The sequence below is a fragment of the Cyanistes caeruleus genome, chromosome 6 (genome assembly GCF_971803275.1).
Source record: "Cyanistes caeruleus chromosome 6, bCyaCae1.hap1.1, whole genome shotgun sequence".
Lineage (NCBI taxonomy): Eukaryota > Metazoa > Chordata > Aves > Passeriformes > Paridae > Cyanistes > Cyanistes caeruleus.
In genome coordinates this window covers 7,933,875-7,947,686 of record NC_141706.1, presented here as the reverse complement: position 1 = coordinate 7,947,686, position 13,812 = coordinate 7,933,875, and the positions used below count along the sequence as shown (strand labels likewise).

The following is a 13,812-nucleotide window of genomic DNA, read 5'->3' as shown; positions in this document are numbered from 1 at the left end:
AGCAACATGATTTTTTCACAGCAGATTACAAAGTTACATGCTAAAAAAGAAAGTGTTAAAGAATGCCTGTAGGTGGAATAAAATTATGGGTGATGCTCCAGCATCGAGGAGAGCGTTTGATAGACTTTTTTAATTTCTGTAAAATATTAGCAGGGGATGGGGGAGAAGGAGAGAGAAGACTGAAACCCTTACCAAAATGTAAAATGAGAGACCAGCTCCTGTAATATTGTAGCATTACAATATTAATTGGTTTTTTTGGGGTTTTTTTGGGCACATCCGAGATTGGTGTGCTTTAGGGTTGTAACTTATAGCTTGGGACAGGAAAAAACCTAACAGCAGTGCTCTACAAGATCACACTTTGTCATGGAGAGTGAAACTTCAAGGTTACATGGATAAATCTGTTGAATTTTGCTTTCACGGTAAACAAATAATCAGGCTAGTTTTTATCACAGATACTATGACAGCTCTCAAGGGAACTATGGATTCTATAAAAGATTTTGAAATCTATGCATGACTTCAATCCTTTTCCACCCTTATAATGACTGAGAACAATTTCTAATTTTTTGTTTATTTTCTGTTTTGAAATCCCCCTGAATTTTTTACTGTCATAGTGAACGAAAGCCAGTGCCTGTCTTATTTCTACTTCAGAGATTGTGAAACCTGTCTCAAATGAAACTTGAATTACATCATGAGCAGCATTTCATGTGTTATCTGCTCAAAAACTGGAAATATGACAAGTTTGCAATCAAGAAATAAAAACGTATTTTATTCATATTGGGAGCTTTTGGAAAGGTGCAAGTTAACCTCCAAAGCAAGCAAGGCTCAGTGCTGTTCAGTTTCTTGTCTGAACAGAGCTCTTCACCCATTTGAAATTCTGGTTTGTTACAGTTCCTCTGCCCCCTTGGTCAGTGATGCAGGAAACTGAGGCAGTGCAGAGTGTGAAGGATAATGGTCAGTCTGAACAAATACATTTCCCAGTGCACGGGGCACACAGAGACACAGGACAGGGGATGCAATCACCGCTGTAAATTGGCAGCCAAAGACCACTTAGGGTTCTTTGCATAAGGGGATGCATTTCCTCAGTTGTAAACCTGTGACATGCCCAGGTTTTAGCAATATGTTAGCTTAGTGATTTATGAAAGGTCAGACTTCACTTCTGCTAAATTAAACTGTTATGGCAGTTGTAAAATGATGAAAAGTCCAAGACCAATTTTCATTAATTTGTTAATTCTGCACTTCCCCAATACTCAACATTTTACCATTGTTTTTGGGTACCACTGAGTGGAGCTCAAATACCAATTTAGGAAAAAAACAAACCCCTCAGGCTGTTGGCGGAATCTACTACAGGTTTCTCAGTCTGGCTCATTCTCAGCCTTCAGAATAGAGGAGTACCTTTTATGGTGCAAATATCCACCTAAAGGCACACAGAAGTAATTAAATGCTGCTGTCTAACCCTGCCTCTGAGCAGGACAAGGAACTGGCACAGCACTTCACAAGCAGTAGCTGGGGAAGGGAGGTTTTCGTCTTTCTGCATGCCCTGTGGTTGTGATCATCCTATCTTCAACAAGACACCATGTCCCATCTTTCTCACTTTTTCAAGATCCAAACTCTGCAGGGATTTCCAGTATCATGGATCTTGACAGAATGACTCATTTATACCAAAAGTTAGCACCAACTACTCAGTAAAGGAGAACACACACTGACAGAAGTAACTGCAGTGATGGGTCTTCTGTAAAAGGATAATACTGAATTCAAAGTATCTCTAAATTTGTATCTTTAATAATATATATAATTAATATAATAATGTTACATATACATACATACATACATACATATATATATATAAATATAATTAATATTATCTCTAACCCCCCTGTTAGAACACTCAGCTGAAGAGGTCTTGCTGTTTCTCTGCACAGTCAGCCACAGCCATGGCCTATTGTGAAGTTTCTCTCCATTTACATGGCCGGTATTTAAAAAGGAGAGACACTAAAATGTTCCCAAAATGATGGAGGGATAATACCTCCAGATAGATGACAACTGCAACTGAAGCAATGCTGAGAAGCCTGTTGGAGTTGACCCCACTTCTGAAGCTGCTTGCACAGGTATTGTGCTTAATTATATTAAAGACTGGGGGGATGTGGTCCTCTTTGGAAAAAAAAACCTCTACTGAGATAGTTGTGGTAGTAAACTCTGTAGAGTTGTAAGTCTTGCAAAAGCACCAGAAGAAGAGAAAACAGTAGTTTTTCTGAGTAAATTTTGTTGCTCTTAAGTGAGATGAGCTTCTTGCACTGCTAGTTTGCTTTGGGTTGCTCCATCCATCCCTTACCTTGGCTATGATGCGGCAGAGGTGAGCGCCTTCCTGGGCAAGGCTGAATAAACTGCTGATGGCTGACTCGGTGATGTACAGACTGCCAGAGAGCTCTATCTGCCTCAGCAGGTTCTGGGGGATACAGGGAAAAAAACTGGAGGAGTCAGACTGACAACACACATTTATATCACTGCATCTGGGTAGGTATAACCAAGGATAGTGATATTTAAAAATATTAACAGGGCAAGACAATGGGTACATGCATGAGAAGGTTTGGTGTGGAGCTCTCCAGGTTTTTATTAAATTGTTATTGTGTTTGATCTGGGATTGTACCTGAATTTTCAGATGGCGACTAATTTAGTTAGTGTAGAAACTGAATCTCATGGTGATACAAGATTTCCACCTTATTTATAAGGAACATTGCTACACCATTTCTTACACTGCCTTCTAAGGCATCACTAGGAACCTTAGACATCTAAGGTTCATCACTACTCTCAGTCAAAACATCACTGACAAATAAACATTCTTATAAAGAAATATAGTTTATTTCTCCAATGTATGAAAGAGATCAAATATTTTTTAATATTTGTAAATAATTATCTTGCTTTTGCATTTGAGTCATTGCAGCTTTAGAGACACAGCTGTAAAAAGAACACAAAGTTTATTTCATTTAATGTTTCTGAAACAAGACATAGAATCACTAGAATAAATAATTCTATTTCCTAGGAGGAGGAAGGTAAGCGTTTTTGTATTTAATCCAGCTTTGAAAGAAATGCAAGGAAGTATCCCACATATTACACTGTTATTTATACAAAATTCAATTACCTTGCCTTTAAGAGGTTCTGTTCTTCCACCTTTAGCATTAGGAAAATGCTCCATAATAATGCATTAGAAAAATTCTCCATAAAAGACATAGCTTAAGAGTTCACAATTTGATATGAACCTATCCTGAATTAAATCCTGATACACTGATTAGAAAAAAAGCTCTTTATGCAATTTAAGCTGAAATCTCTCACACAGACACTTAGTCTGCTTCAGAGCAGAAAACTACCCCCAGACAATGTGCTTTTATGGCAGATGTGGGCACATAGCCTGACTGAGTGGCTCAGAAAACTGTTCATAAAATTGTTTTTATTAATGAGTTCTAATCCAAGTCCTTCAGCCACACAAATGCACACAGGATGATGTAGCATCAGTAATTCCACTCCCTTAAAAGAAAAAGGGAGTAGGACTTCAGGTGTGTCAGTAGGTGCCAAGATGCCCAAAGGCAGAAATATCAGCAGTGAAGAACTGCTCCTCTGACTGAAAAGAATAAACATCTTAACAATGGTAACCTGCTCAATGAATTTGAAATATGCAAAGTTATTTACACACTTCAACTCATTCATTTTATGTAGTGCTCATAAATTCCAAACAACGAGAATTAGGAAGTAGTTTGTTAGTTTGACTGTAATTCTGCAAGTATATTTGGAATATTATCACCTCCAAGTAATAACCCTTTAAAACTACAAGGGATGTTTCTGAAACAACCACAACTTTTTTTTTTTTTGCCATCTTAACACATCAGGACATGTTAGAGTTTAACCAACAGCATGCATTAATTTTGTTTTGGCACTCCAATAAATACATTTTAACTATGTGTGTTCACTAAGCCTCTCCTTTCCTCTTTTTCTGATGCAACAACACAAAATTTCAGCATAACATCACCTCTAAAACATGGACAAATTATTTGAGAATAGTTACATTTGAGGTTTTTATATGTGAGAAAGAGTAGAGCATGCAAAGAGGGAGGGAGGGAGGGAGGGAGGGAGGGAGGGAGGGAGGGAGGAAGGGAGGAAGGGAGGAAGGGAGGAAGGGAGGAAGGAAGGAAGGAAGGAAGGAAGGAAGGAAGGAAGGAAGGAAGGAAGGAAGGAAGGAAGGAAGGAAGGAAGGAAGGAAGGAAGGAAGGAAGGAAGGAAGGAAGGAAGGAAGGAAGGAAGGAAGGAAGGAAGGAAGGAAGGAAGGAAGGAAGGAAGGAAGGAAGGAAGGAAGGAAGGAAGGAAGGAAGGAAGGAAGGAAGGAAGGAAGGAAGGAAGGAAGGAAGGAAGGAAGGAAGGAAGGAAGGAAGGAAGGAAGGAAGGAAGGAAGGAAGGAAGGAAGGAAGGAAGGAAGGAAGGAAGGAAGGAAGGAAGGAAGGAAGGAAGGAAGGAAGGAAGGAAGGAAGGAAGGAAGGAAGGAAGGAAGGAAGGAAGGAAGGAAGGAAGGAAGGAAGGAAGGAAGGAAGGAAGGAAGGAAGGAAGGAAGGTCAAAATAGGTTGGCTAGACTTACAAGTTGCTATTATTTTGATAATTATCTAATGGAAAAAAATTAATGCATTTGCAGCCTCAGAGTAATTGCTCAGTGCATTTCACAGAATCAGAATCACAGAATGGGCAAGGCTGGAAGGGGCAACCAGAAGTCCTCATTTAGATGGCTTGCAAGAAAGAGATATCAGGAAAAATTGGTAACATGCTGAGCCAAAATATAATTTTTTTGGGGATTTGAGTTTATTGGAGAATTTGAGAATGCAAACACCTAAATCTCATTGCAACGTATCTGAGGTATTGATCATAGGTTTGTTGAAAGTTGAGAGCTGTAATTCTAATCCTTCTCTTAATCACAGAATTATAGAATGGCTTGAGTTGGAAGGGGCCTCTAAAATCATCTAGTTGCCATCTCTAGATGTCTAGTTGACATCTTCCACTAAATCAGGTTTCTCAGAAGCCCCATCCAACCCAGCCTTGGATAGCTGTAATGGATAGTTTCCCTCAAGATTCAACAATTTTAGAAGACCTTTTTTGTTTGGGTTTTTTTTACTATGAACTAACCTGTGCCTCTTGTGTTAAAACCAGCTCTATCAACTGGCCAAAATACTGGGCAACGGTTGTGAGTGTTTCATTAACACAAGATTTCATGGACTTCAGAATCTCTTTATCTTCTGTCTGTAAGCACCTGAAAAGAAAGAGATGGGAAAAGGATGAAGGAAAAAAAGATGTAACAGACCTGATTGTCAGAGGTGAGGCCTATGTTAATCACAGGATATAACTGGAATTCAGCTGTTCACAAGGAGCTTGTGTCATTAGCATCATTCCAGACTTCAGTCAAAGCTTTGTCTACACAGAGTAAATATACCATGAAAGGATAACAGTGGACACTACTGAATAATTTTGGGATGACAATTTACCTCACAGAGTGCAGGCCAAATTTTGCTGCAGATGCTGTGTGTTTATACAGTGCAACACTGCTCTTTTCCTCTTATGCTGAAAGTTTCACTCTTGGGTGCTTGCATTTCAACTGCAGCTGTGCATATCCACCCATCTTTCATGATCAATGAAGGGCTTTTAGTAATTTTCTTTTCTTTACCTTCTTTGTCATAGTTTAATGATAGCAGGATAAGGATGAAGAAAGAAATGTGTGTCCAGATGAGTTAAACAGCATAATCAAAAATTGAATTTAGCCCTCCATACAGAAAGATACCTTTACAGAGTTGCTACAGTTATCCTGTAACCAGTGATGTTTGGCTATAATTGAAGAAATGAGATGAAGATGGAAAACTTTATACAATTCAAATAAAATAATGAATACTTCCTCACAGAAACACATTAATTTGTATCATCAAAACATCTTCCACCCAGGCAGGCCACTGTAATGGAAGATACAGTTTGGGGGATCAGCCTCTCTACCTACACACATGTCACCTTTTGAGCTTCATCTGTCTGTCAGCCACCTATATAATTTTTTTATCAAAATGACAAGGGAGAGGGCTGACTTGGGACAGACAATTTGAGATTGAAGCTCATTATTTAATCAATGTGTCTCATAGCAGAATATAAAACACAAAGTGAGTGGTGTGGGTTTGCCAAAAAGCAATAGTTCTCCAAAAAATGTTATTTCCTGATAATTGGATCTTTTTTTTAACCTGATGATATCCCCAAAACAGATTGACTTGCACAATGTTTAAAGCAAACCAAAACAGAGTGGTTGAACTGTGCTGGAGGAAATGGGTAACTTATGTTAGAAAGTGGAAATAGCATGAGAAGAATTACGGAGATTTTTGTTTTCCAGTCTCAGCATTCCAGGGTGCAGGGAGATGAATAAACCTATACCTACAGTTTAAAGGAATGTATCTTTACTTTGGTTTGATTTCCAATGCATGGATGTGCTCATACAGGAACATGTAGTACGAGCCTCAAAACCCAAGTTTTCACACCAGCTGAGATCCCAACTCCACAGAACTAGAAGGGAACTTTGTCACTGATATCTGTCACAGCCAGACTTTCTCCCTTGATGTCTAAAAGTCCTGAAAAATCCACTTGCATGCAGCTTTGCACCTATGTCAGACTCTGATGCAACAGCAGATCCCATCTTTCATTAGGATGCCGTTTAGATAAAAGCAACTCACTTCATGCACTGGAGATTTAGACATTTAGACATTAAACAACATTTAGAAAGCCTTGTAGCAGCACAGCAGCCTAGTTCAAAAAATTAAGGGTGCCTATGGATTTGTGCTTCTCATTAGAAGTTCTACAACATAATAAAACACCAAAATTAATGTTTCAACTACAAAATTTAAGTTACCTTTCTGTGAATGCTGTAAATTCTGAACACTTGTCTATTAAAAGCTTTTCAAGCTGCAGAGAGAGCAAGATAAAGTGGTTTTAAAGTTATATCCATACACGCAATTGCTTTACAAAATTAAATAATCCTTGTTTGTTAATCAAAAACCCTCTTGAAACATAATATTTCATATGATCACCTTTCATCTACTTTTCTGAATAAAACAGGTAGAGATAAAACTGAGGTTAACAAAAAAGTTTCATTTTCTGTATTTTAAATGCAAAGGAACTCAGAGATGGGGTGCCAAAATACTTAGTCCTCAAAAGCAAAACATTATTTCCATGCAGTTTGTCAGCATTATTAACATTCAGAACAGCTGACGATAAAATAGGATCCAAAGTAAGTCAAGAATATTTCCATAGGTAAAAAGGGATTGGAAAGTCTTAAACAGGGGACCAGTACCAGTATGCAAGATTTTTTTACAGATTGTTTAAAGCAAGTTTTAATTATTACAATAAAACAAAAATTCAAAAAAGTGAGAGTAACATGACGTCACAGCTAAGGCATCCTCTCACCTGGTGCATTTCTTCTGAAGAGCTCCTGGTGAAGGTGTTGTACTCGTTTATCATGGAACGCACGTGGCAGTTGACTCTCACCGTCATGCTGTGCACCCTCTGCCACCTGTTCTTCTCCAGCTTCTGAGCAATCCTGGTCAGCTCGGTGCTGATGATCCAAGCCCTCTTCAGCAGAAGCTGCAAGTTATCACAAGTGCTGTGCTGTGAGGAAAGGATGAGTTCATTTTGCTCGTCCTTCTCAATGCCGATGGGCTTGGACTGGAGAATGCACATACATTCACAGTCTGTCATCAGCTTCAGGTCTTCCATCCATCGCTGAACAGAGTCCACCTGGATTAGGTGCAGGCTGGAAGGCAAAGAAGGAGAGGGAAGAATGAGGAAAAGCAAAACAACCTTAGAATAACCACCACCAGCATCATACAGCTGCACTCACTACTAGGTTGCAATTGGTTGACAAAAGGCAAATAATTGAACAAACAGCTTACTTGCAGTAACACAGTGACACATTTAGCTTTTCACTCCAAAAGCAAGTTCTGGATTTCTAATCTCTTTTACGCCACATACTCTGTTATAAAATGGTATCTGAAAAATCAGTGGATATTAGAGATAAGTAAAAAGAAGTTTTGATTATGTTTTTTGGGGAAAATGTTTCTTGTACATTCTGAGTTTAAGATGGGAGAAGGAGCAAAGTTACGGGTGTTTACTTGTTTATGGGACTATCAGGATTTTCTAGACACTTGGCCTATCAAGTGCTTAAAATAAAATTTTACCTTGCAGCATCTCTCCAAAGCCCTTCCAAACTTACACAGCCGAACCAAGACACTGAACAATACTGCCAGCAATATCTATTTGTTCCGTGTCACAATCCCTTAAACTTCAGCTGGATTCTACTTCCTGACCAGACCTTTACCTTCCTCCTTATTTCTCACTGCTCTCTGTACAATTTGCACACTGACTTCCAAAGCACATTTTTTACACTACAACAAATATGATGTGAACCAGTAGGGATGAAAAGCTTCTTGACAAGTGCAGCCTGACACAAGGGCAGTGAGCCTGCATTTTGTGCCCTTGCACCCTCCAGCCAGTAAAATGTGCTACATGAAGCAGAAGTTGCACGGATTCTGAGCTCATTTTTTGAGGGATCACAAATTTCAGAGTCTTGAGATGAAGATGCCTAAATTTTTTTCTTATAAGGCACCAGATTCTAATAAAAATACCTTAATTCTCACCCAAATCATACTTAAGTTTTCCAAAGAATTGAAAATGAAAGGTAGAATTAGATTAAGTGAAAACAAGAGAAAATGGATTTAAATATTTTTTTCTAGCTTATATTGGTATCCTACAGTTAATATAACAGTGTAATAGATTGTTGTCTATCTTCTGTCAACATTTCCAATCTACATGTTCAGATTTTATGATGCTATACCAGAAAGGGCCAAAAGAAAGTTTGTATTATAGACCTTATTCTTTTAATTCAGATGCTGATTAATTGCAACTCAGCAACACAGCAGTAACGTTCTGTTCTGTTCTACAAGCCATACTGCTAGACCAAAATCTGCAATTACATTAGCTAAGGAGGACCAGGTGGAAGCCTTTTTCAATTCTTGTGCTTCCATTTATACAGTGAGCACCAGCTGAACTCAAGAAATCTCCTGCCAGATCAGTCCAGTAATATTCCATAAATAAACAAAATGTATTTGCATACACAGGAAAAGGAGGCTCACCTCAAATATTGTTTCATGCAAATTGACAACAAACAAGATACAAGAGATCAGTTTCATTGATCCAATCTCCCTTTTCACAATATATGATGAAACTACTTTTAATTTTGAACTTTGCAGGCTATTGCTATTTAAGGTCTTTATTTCACTCAGCTCTGAATATTGTGTAATTGCATTTCATGATCGATTGAGGCCCACTTTCTTCTTGCTATGTGTAGTCTCCTTATTGCCTTTTTGGATCTGAAGCAAGGTTTCCTAATAAACAAAAACAACAACTTTAGAAGTTTGAGACCATGATTTATAACCATGTGCATAGTTTGCATGCAGAACAGGATAAACTCATTTGACACAGAGTAATGTATCTTTCATTTCCAAAGTGCACTGTGACAATTAATTAAATCTCTGTTTAGTAAGTAGAAATAAACCTCTACATTATAAATTCACATGGGCAAAAAACTAAAATAGAAAGTTAGTGAGGAAAAAAAAAAAAAGAAAAAATAAACAACAAAAATCTAATTTGTATTTCCTTTAGTCCCAAAAGCCATTCTACACTCCAAGAAGAAAAAAAAGGTAATAAGAATTGTACAAGAAAAAAAAAAAGAAAAAGAAAAAGCATAGATGTTAAAGAAACTCTCCTTGTTTGCTTCTGTTCCTACTAATTGCCAGAAGTACAACTGTAGAATGTAGGATATTCTTTCACTGAAACTTAGTATTCCTTAACTGACAACAAGAGCAAAAAATAATACCATTAATCTCCTTCTAGAGGGCCAGAAACAGAAACCAGGACCAGAAACAAGACAGAACAGAAACAGGACCAGACAAAAAACTTCCCCTGCTAAATATGTCAGCTTTTCTGACACATTGTCCTTTAAATTAGACACACATCATTATTACTTGAATGAAATACATAAATAATTCACCTTCATCCAAATCTCACTGGAGATTATTTAGAAAAAAATTTCTTAAGCATTCTGCAGATGAATTTGTAGGCTCATTTTTTACATATTAAAATGAGGAAATCAAAAAAGTATGATCATCCCTAATTAGCTATTAAGAATCATATTCCAGATGGCATTTACTGAATTCAAAAAAACAAGTTTGGAAAATGGAAATTTCCATTTTGTCTCCCCATTACTGAAAAAAAAAATAAAAAATCTACGCCTACAAAATAAAAACAACCCTAATGGTTCAGACAAAAAAACCAAACAAACTCTGTTTAGCCCATTATCCTGGTCCCAACATGCCCATTAGGAGATGCATAAGGAAAGATTATAAGAAGTGTGGCAAGAGCTGAGCAACCCCTCCTTCCCATCTTCTGGCAATTAGTGGTTTAGGAACTTCCTCATCCAGAAGTTGTGTCTGAGTAGGATGCTTTTACAATTCATGAAACAAAAGTAGCCATTAATCCCTTTTTGAACTCAGTTAAACTTTTGGCCTTTGCAACATCTAGTGGCAGTGTCTCACATTGTTTATTGTTTTGTAGGAAAAAGTGTTTCTTATTGTTTATTTTAAACTTGCTGCCTGGAGATCTGCACACAGTTTAGTTGCTATATTCTGAGATTCTGCAAATGAAATTATGGTTCTGTATACACCCTCTTCATGCAATTCATTATTTTGTTTGTTCTATCCCATCTTCTCTATGTTATCTTATTTCCATGGTATAGAAACTCAGTCTATCTAGTCTGTCCCCTTATAGACAGTATTCCAATCATTCCAAACCTTCTGATCATTCACTTACTTTTCAAAAAGCTTTTTTGTAGTTTCCCTATGTCCCAAGATGTCATGGGGAAAACAGGACACAAGATTTGGGTAAATTTATACATTTGAAGCACATCTCCTGGACAGTCCCTATTATCCAACAATTCTTAAATTTATTTTTTTTTTTTACTAAAGTGTTTTTCCAGAGAGCTGTTTCATTTTTACCTTTCTGAAAACAGACTTATTTTGATTTCAGAATTTTTTCCATGAGTGATAATACATAGTGTAGAGTTCAATATACATGTGAAGAAAGAAATTGTGCTTCAGTTCCCTTTACCTCCTCACATGTACTACTTTATGTTCATTAACACATAATTTCTTCTAGCATTTTACAGTCTCATATTGTCCTGCTTTTATAACTATTTTTCGGGTCATTAAATACATTAAACAAGATTTTCTCAAGCATAAGAGACCTTACTTCTGTGATTTCCCACAGTTCTAATTTGGCAAAAGTATCTGGCAACTGGTTCAGACCCTTATGGTTATAGAATCATAGAATTATTTAGACTGGAAAAGACTTCTATCACCATCAGGTCCAACCATTAAACCAGCACTGCCAGGTCCATCACTTAACCCTGTCCTTAAGTGCCACTTCTACACAGCTTTTAAATACCTCCAGCAATGGTGACCCAAGCACTTCCACGAGGAGCCCATTCTAGTGCTTGACAACACTTTCAGTGAAGAAATTTTCCCTAATTTTCAATCTAAACCTCCCCTGGGTTTCTTTGGGGTCATTTCTTCTCGTCCTTTTGCTGGTTATTTGGTAGAAGAGATCAGCCCACACCTTGCTCCATCCTTTCAGGCAATAATAAAAAGAGACATGTTCCTCCTCAGCCTCCTCTCCAGGCTGAACACCCCCAGCTCCCTCAGCTGCTCCTCACAGGACTTGTGCTCCAGACCCTTCCCCAGCTCTGTTCCCTTCTCTGGACTCGCTCCAGCCCCTCAATGTCCTTCCTAAACTGAGGGGCCCAGAGCTGGGCACAGCACTCCAGGTGTGGCCTCACCAGTGCCCAGCACAGGGGACAATCCCTGCCCTGCTCCTGCTGGACATGATATTCATCCAAGCCATGAGCAGCCAGTTTCTCCAGCAGAATGTTGTGGGAAACAGTTTCAAAGTCTTTGCTGCAGTCCAGGCAGACAGACAAGAGCTACAGCCTTTCCCTCATCCACTAAGTGGGTCACCTTGTCAGAGGAGGTCAGGTTGGTCAAGCAGGACCTGCCTTTCCTGAACCCCTGTCTGATCCCCTGGTTGTCCAGGATGTGCTGCATGACAGCACCCAGGATGAGCTGCTCCATGACCTTCCCTGGCTCTGAGGTCAGGCTGACAGGCCTATAGATCCCTGGATGCACCTTCTGGCCCTTCTGGAAGACAAGTGTCACACTGGCTAAAAAGCAATCACCTGGGGCCTTTCCATAGAGAAAGATGTGCTGGTAAATGATGCAAAGTGGCCTGTCACTAGTGGACGTGAAATAGAAGTGTGGATTCAATCACAGCAGGCAGAGGTTTTCACCCAAAGAAGGCTTTATTTGGGGTTTCTCATCCCCTTTTATAAGGTGTTCTGATACAGGTTTAACATGATTGGTAAAGGGAACAACACCTCTCTTGTCCCATTGGTGGAACAAGAGAAACACATTCAGGACATCTGTACACCACTGTTTTGGGAACCAAAAACCCATTTACATAAAACAGTCCTTGAGAGAAAACTGTTCTCAAGAAACTTTTCCCTGGGAACAGATCAGCCACTGAGAGGCTGAAAACTCTCTCAGACTCAGAAAATCATGTCCACAATGGCACAGTAAGCACTTCTACCTGGACCCTCCGTACCCTTTGGAAGATCCCATCCATCCTGTAGACTTTTGTGATCATTTCCCCTTGGAATATGGGGGCTTCATTCTGTTCCCTGCCCCTATCTTCCATCTCAGGGGGCTGAGAAGCTGTAGAACAGCTGGTCATACTATTAAAGACTGAGGCAAGAAATCGTTGGATAACCTGAGCCTTTTCTCATCCTCTGTCACCATGCTTTCCCCCCACATCCAATAAAGGGGACGCCCTCCTTAGTCCCACTTTTGTTGACAGTGTATTTATAGAAACATTTTTTATTGTTTTTTACAGCAGCAGCCAGATTAATTCTGGTTGGGTTTTAGCTCTTAATATTCCCCCTGCATAACCCTATGACATCCTTGTAGCTCTCACAAGTGTCTCTTTCTTCCAAAGGTGATAGAGTTGCCTTTTCCCCCTGAATTCCAGCCAAAGCTCTTTGTTCAGACAGGCCAGTCTTCTTCCCCACCAGCTCTTCTTTTGGCACGTGGGCATAGCCTGCTCCTGTGCCTTTAGGATTTCCTTCTTTAAAGGAAGATGTATAGATACATAGATGGATAGTAGTTACCCACTAGTTAAAATTACTGAATTTGGTACACTGTGCCATGTTGACAAAAAAGCAATTTATCTAGACCCTACATTATAAAAGCTGTGTTAATGTAAAAATAGTTGTAAAAATAATTCAGTGCAAAAAGAAAATTCAAGAGGAAGTCTCCAATATTTCTTAAAAGTCATTCTGTTTTAATTGAGGTTGTAAAGTATTTGACACAGTTTTCAAGAGCACTCAAGTGAGCTTGAGTAACAAGCAATTTGAATACTCTGAATTCTAGTGTGCTTGCCAAAAAACATAGTCTTTTAAAAATTGTGTAATTTTGATCCTCTGGTGTCACTGGCTGAGACCAGCTTAAAGCAACAGCCTGTTAGAAGTGAGTTACTTCTAAAGATATTTGGACCTTATTTAACACAAACAAATGTTAATGTTGTTTATGTTTAACATAAACAAATGTTTCTGCACTACATACCACATTGCAGGTAAATTTCATCCTGGGTAA

At 38.7% G+C, this 13,812-nt stretch overlaps 1 protein-coding gene across 10 annotated transcripts in view; it reads right to left on the bottom strand.

Moving 5' to 3' along the window:
* INSC (INSC spindle orientation adaptor protein) overlaps window positions 1-13,812 on the bottom strand; it is a 130,922-nt gene that overhangs the window by 51,455 nt on the left and 65,655 nt on the right. For 8 of the 10 annotated variants that reach the window (XM_023928634.2, XM_023928633.2, XM_086895426.1 and 5 more), the window contains 4 exons: window positions 7,463-7,808; window positions 6,909-6,961; window positions 5,159-5,282; window positions 2,330-2,443 (listed from right to left, as the gene is read on the bottom strand). In XM_023928634.2, coding sequence (XP_023784402.2) covers window positions 2,330-2,443; window positions 5,159-5,282; window positions 6,909-6,961; window positions 7,463-7,808 — 637 coding nt within the window. Of the gene's footprint in view, window positions 1-2,329; window positions 2,444-5,158; window positions 5,283-6,908; window positions 6,962-7,462; window positions 7,809-9,186; window positions 9,439-13,812 lie in introns of all 10 variants that reach the window. The other 2 variants (XM_086895429.1, XM_086895430.1) reach the window with 2 other exon arrangements.